We start from the raw sequence: 14,348 nt of genomic DNA on the forward strand, positions 1-14,348 counted from the left end.
TGAAAAACAACATTGCTGCTGCTGCTGACATTACATAAGGAAAGAAAACATCCATGAACAGGATATGCTTAGAAATTTAAGATAAAATGGCTCCTTATGATAACTTTAAAAATTATTTCCTTTTGCTATGTTTTTCTGCCTAGTATATATGGTTTTCTGCTTAAGCATTAAGGTCTGGGTCAGTATTTAAAATGGCTCTCACTTGCACAGTATGAGTGATGAAACAGGAGGTGCCACAGACCAAAAGAACACTTCAGTTATACCAGTGGCCTGAATTATAATTCCACAGTGAATATTAACTCTTTGTTTGAAATACATTCAAACAGTAGTATGGAGGTGGGTTTTTTTTATTTTCTTAAATTGTGCTTAAGAAACAGATCCCTAAAACATTTACACATCTTTTCAACATATGATTTAGATTCAAGGAAATTGTTTTTACTACATAGCATAGTTATTTTTTCCATGTGTATATTTTCACAGTACACCATACTATATCCCCTTAAAGCTTACCAAAGCACTGCAGTTTCACAGGATCGTAGTATGTCCCTTGCTTACAGTAGCATTCATACCCAGGCCGAGTGTTCAAACAGAAACCATTTTTACAGATTTCTTGTCCGAAAAGTAGGCATTCATCTGCATCTATTGGGAAAAAATTGAGAAACACAAAAAGAAGTTAGGCTTGATCTTTCAATTAAAAAGAGTATAACCAGATTTGGGGCTTTAAGTTAGATATTATAATATTTATATTCCAAAGAATCCTACAGAAATAGCAATATAATATTCTTAAAATAAGGCCTAATTGGCAGGCATAAAAACATAAACAGATGTAGTTTGTCTGTGATATTTGAGAAGCAATGGCCAAACCATTATTGGAGAAGTGTATTTGTAAATATGGTTTCTGAGATGCTACCTCATATTTGATGAAATGGTCTATGGTTCCATAGTGGCATCAACAGAAGGATATATACCTTTTAAGAAATGTGTTCTGTAATGTATGTTCTGGCCCATTCACTAGTTGAGATGTAGAAAGTTTCCAAGAAGGTTTGGTGGAATTTGAATGCAAGTCTTTCTTGACAAAAGAAAGCACAAGTTGCTAAGGGGGTTAGCAGACCCATTCCCCCACAGAATTAACAGCTTCACTATCTCAGTTTACTCAATGATAAATTAGAGACAACAGGAACACCTACCTAATAAGAGTGGAAGGATGAAATGAGATACTCCACGGACAGGACTCAGTATACACTCTGGCATAAGCAGAGACTCAAAAGTGTTATCTAATGCTTTGACTGTTATTATTAGCATTAGTTCTAGCATTTTAGAGCTAATGTCATCTATTCCTCATTTTATAACCTGAAGACTCCACAGAGGATTTGCTTAAAGTTACACAGATGGAAAATGGCAAAGCCAAGCCTAGAACATATGGCTGGTTGGATCTAAATCCAATCTTCTTCCAACCATTAACAGCACTGCTAAAATAGGAAGAGGAGGAATTTATTTTCATATAAAAGAGAAGATGAATTTATGGTGAAATCAGAGCTCTGTACCTTAATATGAAGTGAGATTTAACTACATCCCTGCAAAAACATAGTAATGTATATTTGTGAATTTGGAAACCATTCAACGCGTATTATAAACCAAGTCTTCTCGTTATTTAATTGGACCAAATCATAGATGTCTTTAAAAAAAACACAAATGGAATTTCTTATCCAGCTACTGAATTATACCATATTATTCAAACACTAGTTTTCCAAAAATTGACAATAAAAATGGCTTTATAGTCTGTTTCCCAGCTACTTAGCAGTCTTCAGTATTAAACTATAAAGGAAAAAAATCACTTCGTATATAAAAGGTAATATCTCTATCATGAAAATGTCAAAAGTGAGTGGTTAATGAGGAAATATTCATACATGTGGATATTCACCAAAATTAAAAGGCTGCCCATTTATTTTAGAATTATATAATAGTAGCATTAAATATATAAAACATGTCTACTCTGGTTGTCTTCTCTTCCATTTCTCATTGTGAACTTGTGGCCACTGGTAAAAGGCCCCACAACAGTAGGATAAAGTCTAAAAATACAAGAACCTTAGCTTTGTTGATGACCATAAAGACAAATAGTGGTCAAATTTATATGATCATAATTTATATGATTTCTATTAAGCATCTAGAATAAAATATTTAGTAAGTATCTACTAGGTACAGAATTTGTTAAGTACTTTCAGATATATTATCTTATTTAATCCTTATCATAACCTTTGAGAAATTATTCCTATCTCAGGGATGAAGAGATAGAAACTCAGAAGTTCACCTCCCAATGTCTACTTCCCAGCATCATCCAGTTTGTGTTCTGACTCCAAGTCCATGGGGACTTTCTTTTAATGGTAGAATTAAGGACTTTGTAATCAGTTTTCATGACTAAAAATAACTCTAATTCTGTGAAACCCAAGCCATGCATTCACTTGAGTATCTCACATGTACACAATGTGTTGAAAATTTGTTTCCACTTGATTCTGACCTTTATAGTTCTCACCACCAGCTTCGGAGGAGGATTCTCCAGCAGGCACAAAACCTTTCCCTTTGGGACACATCTCAGTGAACTCAGCTGATTTTAGAAGAGACAAAACCAAGAAAAGAAATAAGTTGAAAAGAAAAAAAAAAGAATCAACATCTTCCATGAATGCATGTTTCAAGTTCAGTTTTGCTTTCTCAGACTCGGTAACTTTAAGGCAATTGCAGCAAATAAATTTAGTACAATCTCAAAAAATTATGGATTAAGTGCAAAGAAATCTAATGACTTCATAATTTTCTTACACTTTTTAATTAAAAAAACCTCCAAGTTCACTCATATTTTCTTACTCATGCTTTACTTGATACTATAACTATTATTTTTCCACGACTGTGATGTCTAGTTTCTTAAAGGTTTAATAAGAATCAATTACACATAATCTTAGCTTCAATACACAAACTTTAGTTACGAATAATGCTGTATCATTATTAGCAGCAAAGACTGATTTTAATTTTAAAGTGGAATAAAACTGAATTAACTTTCTGCCAAAATATCACACAGAACCTGAGTGTCACAGTACACTCTGATGAAGAGAAGTTCAAGGATTCATATTAAGATGGGATGCGGGTGCTGGCTCTAGCAATGAATGAAACTCACTATATGGTAAGTCGCCTTGAGTTGGCTGTGGGAGTGAGTGTCATCATTTCGAGGCCCAGGGTTACCATATGACCAAACACGAGTGTGACTCAACAACTCAGCAGATTCTTACCAGTTCCCAAGACCGGGCAGGGGAAGATTTCACAGTTATCTCCCCATCCCGCACCCGATGTACAGCAGCATTCTTGTTTTGTGACATTGGGGGCCAACACATTATCACAGAGACTGGCGTCATTGAGATTATAGTAGCATTCTTTCTTTTCTTCTTTGGGTTGTTCTACATCTAAATCTAAATGGAGTAGAGAAGGTAAAGAGTGACAACAGGACACATCAGAACTACCTAACACAACTCGTAGAGAATGCAATGGGTGAAAGAGTGACCGTGTCAATAGCATTTGCTTTATAGAAAATGCTTTCCACTTTCAGTGTCAGATTCTTCCACTTTGAGATAAAAATGCACTTGAATCCTGAGTTTTGGTGGAATTCTAACATACCCCAAGAGTGTAAATCTGTCAAAACCATTTCCTTTTACGTGAACCAATAATTTTATTATTGTAGATTTGGCTGTGAGTAGAGTTTCCATATCTGCTTTTCTTGCCAAACATAGGGCCATTTGTTACTGAGCTATAACACCTACTTAAATCAATAAAAATTTTCCCCAACACTTGACCAGGGGTCTGAGCCCACACATAATATTTAACCCTTAGGTAGTTATTTGAATCAACCATGCTCCCAATCTCTTCTGAAGACTGCACAGAAGAAGATAACTAGGAAAATACTGCTGTAACCTGGAGCCTATTAAATAACCTTTCATCACTGAAAATCTAACTACTTAAATTGTTGCAAATATATGACTTCGAATGAAACAATGAGTGCCAGCCCAGCCTCAGGGTAGAATTTCAAATCTGGGTTCTAGTCCCAGCTCAAGTACGTCCTAGAGGAAAACATATTCTAACAGATTCAGCTTAACCCTCTGTGTGATAAAACATGAACGAGATGATGTGAAAGAATACAAACGATAAGAACAAAATCCACCCACTTTCAGATAAGGAAACAGATTGAATTCGATCAGATATGAAGTCTTTGAACAAGTCTGTGCTTTTAAAAAATGATCACTATTTTGTGACTAGACTTGGAAAGTAGTCACACCCCTTCTCTCCTGTATGCTATAGAGTTCAAATTACTGCCTATGATCCAGTTTGAGTTTATTAACTGTTTTAATTTAATGCGACATCAAATAAGAAGCTGACTACCGTCATAATAATTACTTAGATTAATTCTAATGAAATATTGTCACTAGAACTCTACTATTTCCAGATTCTTGGACTCAAACTGTAAGGTCAAAAGGAAGACATTTACTGGTGAGTATAAGAGTTTAATGTCCGCACATACTTACACTTACCTTTGTTTTGAAGTTAGTAGATAATTATATGAGCAGGGAAATTAAATAAATTATTTTTACAATATCTTCCTATATGTTTATTTTGGCAGGGCCTAGTTGACAGTGGGAATTTTATTAATATATTAAATAGTAAATGTGTTTCTAAAATATAAACTCATAAAATTCTATCAGAAAAGCTACTGCCCTTTCTTTCCTCTTCTGGCATTAAAAGCAAGCAAAGCAGCAAACAAACCTCGGAAATATACACTCCTCTCAGAACACAGGGTATCAGTGAGACTATAAAGATCCCTCATCTAGTTGATTCTGGCCAATTCTCTGATTATTTTGTCTTTGACAGATTTCAGTTTGGACAGTAAGTTAGCATTAACAGCTGATGACAAATGTAGACCTAGAACAAGTGTCCAGGAAAAAACTCAAATGCTGATTTCTATGCAGCAGTTTATGAAGTGGTTTTAAATCATTTCCTCGTGTGTGAAATTGGGTAAAATCTGCCACTTCCCTCATCTGGTCTAGCTTGCTTCAAGTGTGTAGAGGACTGAAATTCACTTTGTGCACTCTTAACGGAAGGGATCTTTGTTAGAAGGGCCTCCAAGCTCTTAGATATGGAATTACTTGGGAAAACTAAGAGTACGTATTTTAAATTGTTACTAAATCAATTATGAACCCTATAGAAAATTTTATAATCTCTCCCTCAACACAGTGAATAAATTGTCAGCCTGTTACTACTACCAATTCTGCTCAATTATTTTATTCAGCTGGTCCAAAAATGTAGCTAGCTATTAATAAATAATAGTGAGAAATACAAATCAAAAAAGCAACAGGGTTTTGGTAATCAGGTTTATTCTATGGTCTGTGCTAAAAGAAGGCTCAATTTTTTTCCCCCTCATGTACAAAGTTGTAAGTATGTCATGGTGTTTATTACAAAATGGAATACTTTGTAATAAGGCCTCAGTGAAGATTATACTCACAGGTAATTAGAAACTATAGGCTTCTCTTGAGTCAAAGCATGTCAAAATTTATAAATATATATGAATTTAAAATCTGAAATATATTTATATATAATTTTATGTATTTTAAACACACACACACACACATATAGACAAATACATATATGATAAACATTGTTTTGTTTACTAAAATGTTTCTTACACTCACATCATAAAAACTAAGAAATAAAATAATCTTTGCCTTTTTGGGGAAAGAAGCAGATTACTTCCCATAAGGGAAATAATCAACAATATAATTATAATTATTCAGGTTTTACACTGGTTGTGAAAAGTTTTGGTCTTATTTTCTATGACATTTGAAAGTTCAATGTTTATACAGCTGAAACTGAGGGTTAGTCAGGCCCTCATCTGTGTTTGGAAAGAAATTCAAATTCTTTTTTAAAAAGTAGTCCACAAAGGTCATTCTGGGAAAAGCTACAATTTCCCTATCTTCCTAGTCTTTAAGTAATTAACTTCCTAGAGCATTTTTCCACTGGGATAAAACTCTGGTCAGTAAATATGTGATAATGTAATTTCTTAAAGAAATTCTTATAAGAGTTTAGTTCATTGCTGCCAGGGGTGGAGGGTTTTTATATTGGAAACTAATTTTAAAAGATCAAATCAATAGTTATAGAAAGTGCCAAGCATTAAAAAAAAGAATCTTCTTTTTCTTAAAGATATTATGAATAAGATTAGCTGTACTACAAATCTCATGCCAGACTTCTAAAAAAATATGAATCCTCCTTCAGACTTCTAAAAAATATATTAATCCTCCTTCAGTATTTTCAGATTTGAGTTTTCAATTTGCATTAAGAGGTTGGCTTCACATTTGCATAAAAAGATCAAGTTTTTCATATTTTATTCTAGAGGTGTGGCCGGTAACAAGAAAGTTTGGTTTTGGACATTTTGTATGTTTTTTTCTGAGGGAACTTTTACAGAGGACTTTTCATGTGATCCACAGGGTGACTATATGAGATAGAAGGTGCTGGTAAATACAGAGTCCTCAATTCCCAGAAGAGAAAACTAATGTCGGTTCCAAGTGGCCTATGTCTACTGCTTTCCCCAAAACCCTTCTTTGGAGCTCAGGTTCTTATCTCACATAGCATGGGTTTGTTCTGCTTTGCCCTTTATTCTTTGTGTGTTTTTTTTGTTTGTTTTCATCTTTGAGATAAATGGGAAGAGGGACACAGATAATCTCTGCTGCTGGGGGTTCAGCAACAAGGCCACAAATAGTGCAATCATGTCCCCTGGCTCTGATTAGGAAGGAGTAGGTTTGAGCTGAAGACACCACCTATAAAGAGCCCTTTCTGGGAGCTCCTCCTGTCTTGGTTCATCAGCCTAAAGAGGGTGTGGGCCATTTGCTTGTAGGGCCATTTCCACCTTTAGTCTTTCCCCATAAATGTCTAATCTAAGGAATTACTGTTGGGATGAGAAAATCTACAACATGTAGTTGGTCAAAGTGGATATGAGCTTTTTAAATGGGCTCTCCCTTTCCATTTACAATGTGTTCTGAAGGTTTTTATGAGCTAATCTTCTCTGAACCTTTTTGGAACAGTCAGAATTACTACAATGACCCAAGAGTAACACTGCTAATACACATGAATAAATAGTTACCCCCAAAGAAACAGCTGCCTGTAGTCCTGAAAAGAGATCAATAGATAAAACTCTGTGCGTGTGATGATGTTCAATAAATTACTTTCAGCAGAATTACCCAGGGCACTTTATTTCCTTTCTTATTTTAAAAATGCTACAGGCATTATTGTTTTCAGTGAGAAAGAATTCTTTAATATTTCAAGGAGACATAAAGGAAAACTTAGAAATTCATATGCTTTGTTTTGCGTTTTCTCATACAAGAACTTGGAAAATTAGAAATGTGTTTTTCTTTTTTTCTTTTTTTTTTGAGACAGAGTCTCACTCTGTTGCCCAGGCTGGAGTGCAGTGTTTCAATCTTGGCTCACTGCAAGCTCCGCCTCCTGGGTTCACGCCATTCTCCTACCTCAGCCTTCCAAGTAGCTAGGACTACAGGTGCCCGCCACCATGCCCGACTAATTTTTTGTGTTTTTTGTAGAGACGGGGTTTCACCACTCAATCTCCTGACCTTGTGATCCGCCCGCCTTAGCCTCCCAAAGTGCTGGGATTACAGGCATGAGTGACCTTGCCCGGCAGACATTTCTGACCTTAAAGCTTGAAACTTAACATTTGTCTTATCTGAGTTCCTTTCTCAGGAAATGACCTTCAGGCCTCTTAAAAAAAGTATCAAAGAACTGAAACTCACCAGATCACTACATCCTGACATGAGATGCTGATCCCTGATTCATCATGATTGCTTCCCTGTCCCTCCCTTGCTCTTGTTTTCTTACACATTGTTACATTTCTTCCCTGTTACATCCATCAGGGAAGTGGATTTGAGACTGAACTCCCATCTCCTTGGCCCTAGCACCCAATTAAAGCCTTCTTCCTTGGCAATACTTGTAGTCTCAGTGATTGGCTTTCTGTGCAGTGAGCTAGAACCTAGACCAAACCCCTGGTGTTCAGTAACAGAAAGTAGATAACTTAAGATGGTAAAACATATCAAAGCAGTCAAAGTGAAGTTTAGAAAAAAAAGCACAAGAGTAAAAACATTTTAAAAGAGGATCTCTCCACATAGTTCTTGCTCTTAAAGAGGTCTTAAGGAGTGAACTGGAGGCTTCACTCTCAGGACACACACACACACCTAGGCCTCACTGCACAGGGATGGGTACACAGGGATGGGTAGACAAGGCTATCAGGGAAGATGCCTGGTGGAGCTGACATCTAGTGAAGGCATTATAAGAGAATGGAGAAAATGAGCCAGGGACAGTGAGAGGGTGAGGAGAGGAGAAAGTCGGGGATATTACTATAGAGTGGAAAAGCAGGGAGAAGAAAAAAGAGCAGAAATGGATGAATGAAGGGGTTCCTGAAAGCCAAATAAAGTACCGTGGGCCCAGCCCTCTGTATCCATGGGTTTCACATCTGTGAATTCAATCAACTGCAGATCAAAAATCTTTGAAAAAATAAAAAGCATACAAAAACAAGTAATACAAATAAAACAACACTATACAGTAACCATTTACATGTCATTTATATAGTATTACATATTATGAGTCATGTAGGGATGATTCAATGTATACAGGAGGATATATGCATATGTTACATGTAAATACTATGCTGTGTTCTATCAGTGGCTTGAGCATCCATGGATTTTGGTATCAGTGGGGGCCCTGCAACCAACCCCTCTTAAATACCAAGGGACAGCTGTACTGCAGAGAAAGAAAAATGAGAGAAGAGTACAGAGTCAGAACAGGAAGCACATATGGAGATGGGGGAATGAGCAGATGCCACACAACACAAGCCTGTAACATTCCTGACACTCGGGTGTCATGAGGGCCTGCAAGGATAAATGCATGAGTAAAGCAAATCCGAAGTGACACACAAAGTGTATGGAAACGTTTAAAAGGAAATGTATAAACCATTCCTCTTCAGGTTTAGTTTATGGCAAGTTCTAGGATCCAAAATGCATTTCTAATGCAATATTATGGGTATATCTTGTAGTATTAAGAAGACAAAATAAGACCAGTCTGGGCAACATAATGAGAACTCGTCCTACAAAAAAATTTTAAAAACAAGCTGTGCATGGTGGTGTGGGCCTGTAATCCCAGCTACTCAGGAGGCTGAGGTGGGAGGATCACTTAAGCCCAGCAGGTCAAGGCTGCAGTAAACCATGACCATACCACTACACCACTCCCGCCTGGGCAACACAGCGAGATCCTGTCTCAAAAAATAAAAATAAATGAAGGTACAAGGTGTGTGTGTGTGGTGTGTATGTATAGTTTTAGTTTGTTACTTTGATTGATATGTCAGTTCATTAAAACACTGACACCTCTTTATCAGAAACTCAGATATGACTTTAGGTGCTATCTATAGCAAGCAGAAAATCTTATAAAAGCAGTTTGGCTTTTATACCAAAAAGATGATACCTTCTCATTATCATCGCTGGATGTGGGAAGAAACTTGAGTCAGTATTTTTTTAAAAAACAAATGAATGTATTTTCCTCAGCCTTACCTACATTTACGGTATAGATCCATTACAAATACACAATATGACTTCAGGAATTTTATGGCGTTTTATAATATTTGCATTATAAATACTGTGGTCTTACTTTCTTTAATATTTTTTTTCCTACCAAAAGTCTTTTTTTCCAATCAGAAATAATTTTTATAAAACTCTTTCAATGTTAAATTTATTTAACAGGTTAACTAAACACATTTAAAAAAACAGACTCTGCCAAATATAACAGTTGACTGACTGTTACATGTGGTTTCCTGCCTTGAAAAAATGTGTACATGCACAGCCGGGTGCGGTGGCTCACGCCTGTAATCCCAGCACTTTGGGAGGCTGAGGTGGGTGGATCACAAGGTCAGGAGATCAAGACCATCCTGGCTAACATGGTGAAACCCCGTCTCTACTAAAAATACAAAAACGAAATTAGCCAGGCGTGGTGGCGGGAGCCTGTAGTCCCAGGTACTCAGGAGTCTGAGGCAGGAGAATGGCGTGAACCTGGGAGGCAGAGCTTGCAGTGAGCTGAGATCACACCACTGCACTCCAGCCTGGGCAACAGAGCGAGACTCTGTCTCAAAAAAAAAAAAAAAAAAAAGTGTACATACATAAAACCTGTAGTGTACCTTTCTAGGAAGGGAACAGGGATGCTGTTTGAGTTCAATTGTCAGAACTACCAAGATGAGTTGTATTCTGTGTTCTTTGACAGTGGGGAGACGTTCCTTTTTTCTTTTAATTTAACCTCTTCCAATTTAACTCAAGCAATCTGAAGCAGCACTTCTTTTTTTTTTTTTTTTTTTTTTTTGAGACGGAGTCTTGCTCTGTCACCCAAGCTGGAGTGCAGTGGCGCGATCCTGGCTCACTGCAAGCTCCGCCTCCTGGGTTCACGCCATTCTCCTGCCCCAGCCTCCCGAGTAGCTGGGACTACAGGCGCCCGCCACTGCGCCCGGCTCATTTTTTGTATTTTTAGTAGAGACGGGGTTTCACTGTGGTCTCGATCTCCTGACCTTGTGATCCGCCTGCCTCGGCCTCCCAAAGTGCTGGGATTACAGGCGTGAGCCACCGCGCCCGGCTTTGAAGCAGCACTTCTTACACGGAAGTGTGAATAGACATCTCCTTACTTAAGTGTGCCCCTATTAAATCTTTGAAAAAATGAAAAATTATTTTTATTCTGTAGAAGTAGCTAGGAATGGGAGGGATGGGTTATGAAAGGAACATGTGCTTCTAATGTGGAGAGGCAATTTTCAACAGTTACTGAGTGTCTACCATCCATCAGGCACCGTGCTAAGCAGTGAGCTGTTTTGCAGTGGATGCAGAGAGAATAAGATGCAGAGACTGTTAGTCACAAAAACAAGGCACGTGGAGAGCAGAGAGGCAGAATCCTGTAATTCCATCTTGGGGATTTGGGGAATGTATGATAACTTGGTGAGAGTCGAGCAGACTTTTAAAAAGGCTTGAGAGATATTTCAGGAAAGGCTAATGAGAAGACAGGCAAAGTGGCTCATGCCTGTAATCCCAGCACTTTGGAAGGACAAGGCAGGCAGATCACTTGAGGTCAGGAGTTCAAGACCAGGCTGGTCAACATGGCAAAACACTGTCTCTACTAAAAATACAAAAATTAGGTGGGCATGGTGGCACAGGCCCGTAATCCTTGCTAGTAGGGAGGTGGAGGCACAAGAATCACTTGAACTCAGAAGGTGGAGGTTGTGGTGAGCCAAGATCATGCCACTGCACTCCAGCCTGGGCAATGGAGCAAGAGCAAAGTCATCATCTTGGGAAAGCATAATTATTCGGGGTAACCATGAGCAAGGCATGGGCTTGGATGTAGGTATGGGGAGTGTAGGAGAGAAAGCTAAACAAGCAGGTTACATTATAGAGGATAAAGGGTATTGCTGCCCTGGCTAATGCATTTGGACTTCATGCTATAAAGCAGTGGCAAGCAGTTGAAAGACTGAATGATTTAAACCCAGATCTGTGTTTTGAAAACATTAACTCTGGCAGCAGTGTGGAGCAGGAATTGATGAGAGAGGCAGGGAGAGAAGGCAGGAGGCTACTGCAATGATCCAGCTAAGTGATGTTGAAAGACTGACCCAGGGAAGCAGCATCCAGAGCAGGGAGAGATCTGAAGAACACCCTGAAAGTAGAACTGGCAGGATGTTATGATAGACTGCTTGGATGACGAATGGGGAGACAAAAAATGTATGACTTCAGAATTTCTAGTATTGATGTCTGGCAATTAATAAATAGACATGGCTGGGCGCGGTGGCTCATGCCTGTTATCCCAGCACTTTGGGAGGCTGAGGCGGGTGGATCACAAGGTCAGGAGTTCGCGACCAGCCTGACCAACATGGTGAAATCCCGTCTCTACTAAAAATACAAAAATTAGCTGGGTGTGGTGGTATGCACCTATAATCCCAGCTACTCAGGAGGCTGAGGCAGGAGAATCCCTTGAACCCAGGAGGCGGAGGTTGCAGTGAGCCAGGATCGCGCCACTGCACTCCAGCCTGGGCGACAGAGCAAGACTCCATCTCAAAAAAAATAAATAAATAAATAAACAGACAGAAGCAGAGGAAATGGTGATTAATTTAGGTTTGAATAACTGTCAGCCAGAGAAGCTTACAAGACACCCTGGAAGACAAAGTCCAATAGGCAGCTGGAAATAGGAGCATGACACTCAGAACACAGGTGGAGGCAGAAGATATTTACTTAGCAGGCAACATCATATAAGTAACGGTTGACTCCAAAGCAGATAAAATATCTCAGGAGAAAAACATAAATAAGAAGAGAGCTAAGCATGCAACTGCCTGGGATGTTATTATTTAAGGAATGGGCAGGAGAAGAGGAACCTGAGAATGGAAAAGACTAGTCCAAGAGGCAGGAGAATGCAGGGAACAGTAATGTCATGAAATCAGTCACAGGGCAAAGATGGGGGAAAAGATGAAAAACCAGTGTCAAATGTTTCAGAAGATGACTCTGGGATGAGACTAAAGAGTTTAGTATTTAGAAGCTCACCGACGGCTCACTTAGATGAAAAGTCAGAGGGCCTAATTTCAGTGCACTGAAGGTCAAATGGAAGATGGTTCTGTTGAGGCAGGGGAATATGGATGTCCTTTCAGAGTCCAGGGGTCAAGATGGTGACAGATATCAGATGGTGATACTGCAGGGGACTTTCTTTTTGATTTATTTTTGTATTTGCCAATTTTCTATGATTAATGTGTATTATCTTAATAATGAAAAACAAAATGAAAAAAGCCAATTTTGAGAAGAATTTGATGTCTTGGTGTCCTCAGCCCTAAAAGTAGAAATGGTGCAGTGGGAAGATCCCTGAGTTGGGTTCCTGAACCAATTCTGCCATTCATGAGCTATATAACCTTAAGAATAACATTTAAGATGTTTCTCTGGGCCTCAGTGTCTTTACCTATAAATAAAAAAAATTCAGCTGGAAAATCACTAAGGTGGTTTCTAAATGCAGAAGTCTAGGATATAGTTCATGATGTGGGAATAAGATCTCAAATGTATTAGCGAAAACTGATATTTAAAGAAACCCTATGATAAACTGTTGAGTAAAGTGAAGAATTACTTTATAATACAACTAATCACCCCAACCTATATGCTTTATACTTTCTGATTGTGTTTGCTTTTCTTAAAGTGAAGAATACCTGTATGGATTATAATATGTACTTTTTTCATTGTGCTCTTTTCATTATACCTTCTGTTTTAAAAATAAGATTCCGTTCCTACCACAGAACTTCCTCTGTACACCAATCAAGGAAGAGAACAGCATTTTGTGGGTAAGGTCTGAAGGCTGCAGTTGCCAAGATTAAATATTTACTGCTTCCCTTAGAGTGCCCAAAGACATAAAGTTTTTATTGAGCAATTATCACAGGCACTAAGGAAATAATAGCATCAGACTATATTTTATATCCATACCTCCTTAAATGTGATGAGTGGCCTGGTATGGACATTTTTTTAGTTACTTCTTTTTCAGATGCTTTTAGGCAATGCACAGCAATGTAAATTAGTGGCCAAAGTCCCAGGCAGTAAAAAACATTAAGGCAGACCTAAAAAATACATATGTGGGAAGCAAGAAAGTTTAGAAATAAAAACCCTAGGGCATGAGCATTCCAAAGTACCTTAAAGGTTCATCTGGGACAATACCCTGCTGGAAGTGGGTGCTCTTCTGCCAGTGGGTATCCCACCTGTTCTTGGATGCCTCTGCGGGAAGCACTCCAGTATTTTGTGAGGCTGCTTTTTGCTGACTAGCTCTTGTTAGTTATTGGAAAGCTCTTCCGGCTACTGACCTGAAATCTGCTTTCCTAATATCCTACGCCATAGCCCTAGTGCTGTCTTCGGTATGATACCACATCAGATTATCATGCTACTGCTCATTGTTGGAATATAGATTGTCCTGGGGGAGTTTTACAGCTGAATAAAAATGTGATAGCCAATGCTGGAAATCTACCTTCCCCTTCCTAAGCACTTTTCAGGAAGGATGAGATCTCAGCTTCAGTATATTATATATATAATGAAATTAATTTGAATTCTAGTCTAAAAACTTTTATTTATATTTGGCCTAAAATGTTTTTTTCTATGGAATAGCAGATTCTTTTACTGTACAGGGTACAAACTCTCTTAACTGGCCAACATTTAACCAACTTGCTGTGTTAACTGATGTTTTCTTGCCCTCTGTAAAATACCATTGCTGATGCTCACGGAAGGGAG

The 14,348-nt window shown here is 38.2% G+C and overlaps 1 protein-coding gene across 27 annotated transcripts in view; it reads right to left on the bottom strand.

Moving 5' to 3' along the window:
* The window catches only part of LTBP1 (latent transforming growth factor beta binding protein 1), a 445,556-nt gene that overhangs the window by 36,256 nt on the left and 394,952 nt on the right, over window positions 1-14,348 (bottom strand). For all 27 annotated transcript variants that reach the window (XM_077959737.1, XM_077959738.1, XM_077959736.1 and 24 more), the window contains 3 exons: window positions 3,276-3,452; window positions 2,516-2,602; window positions 511-639 (listed from right to left, as the gene is read on the bottom strand). In XM_077959737.1, coding sequence (XP_077815863.1) covers window positions 511-639; window positions 2,516-2,602; window positions 3,276-3,452 — 393 coding nt within the window. The remainder of the gene's footprint in view (window positions 1-510; window positions 640-2,515; window positions 2,603-3,275; window positions 3,453-14,348) is intronic.

This window comes from Macaca mulatta, chromosome 13, assembly GCF_049350105.2.
Source record: "Macaca mulatta isolate MMU2019108-1 chromosome 13, T2T-MMU8v2.0, whole genome shotgun sequence".
Lineage (NCBI taxonomy): Eukaryota > Metazoa > Chordata > Mammalia > Primates > Cercopithecidae > Macaca > Macaca mulatta.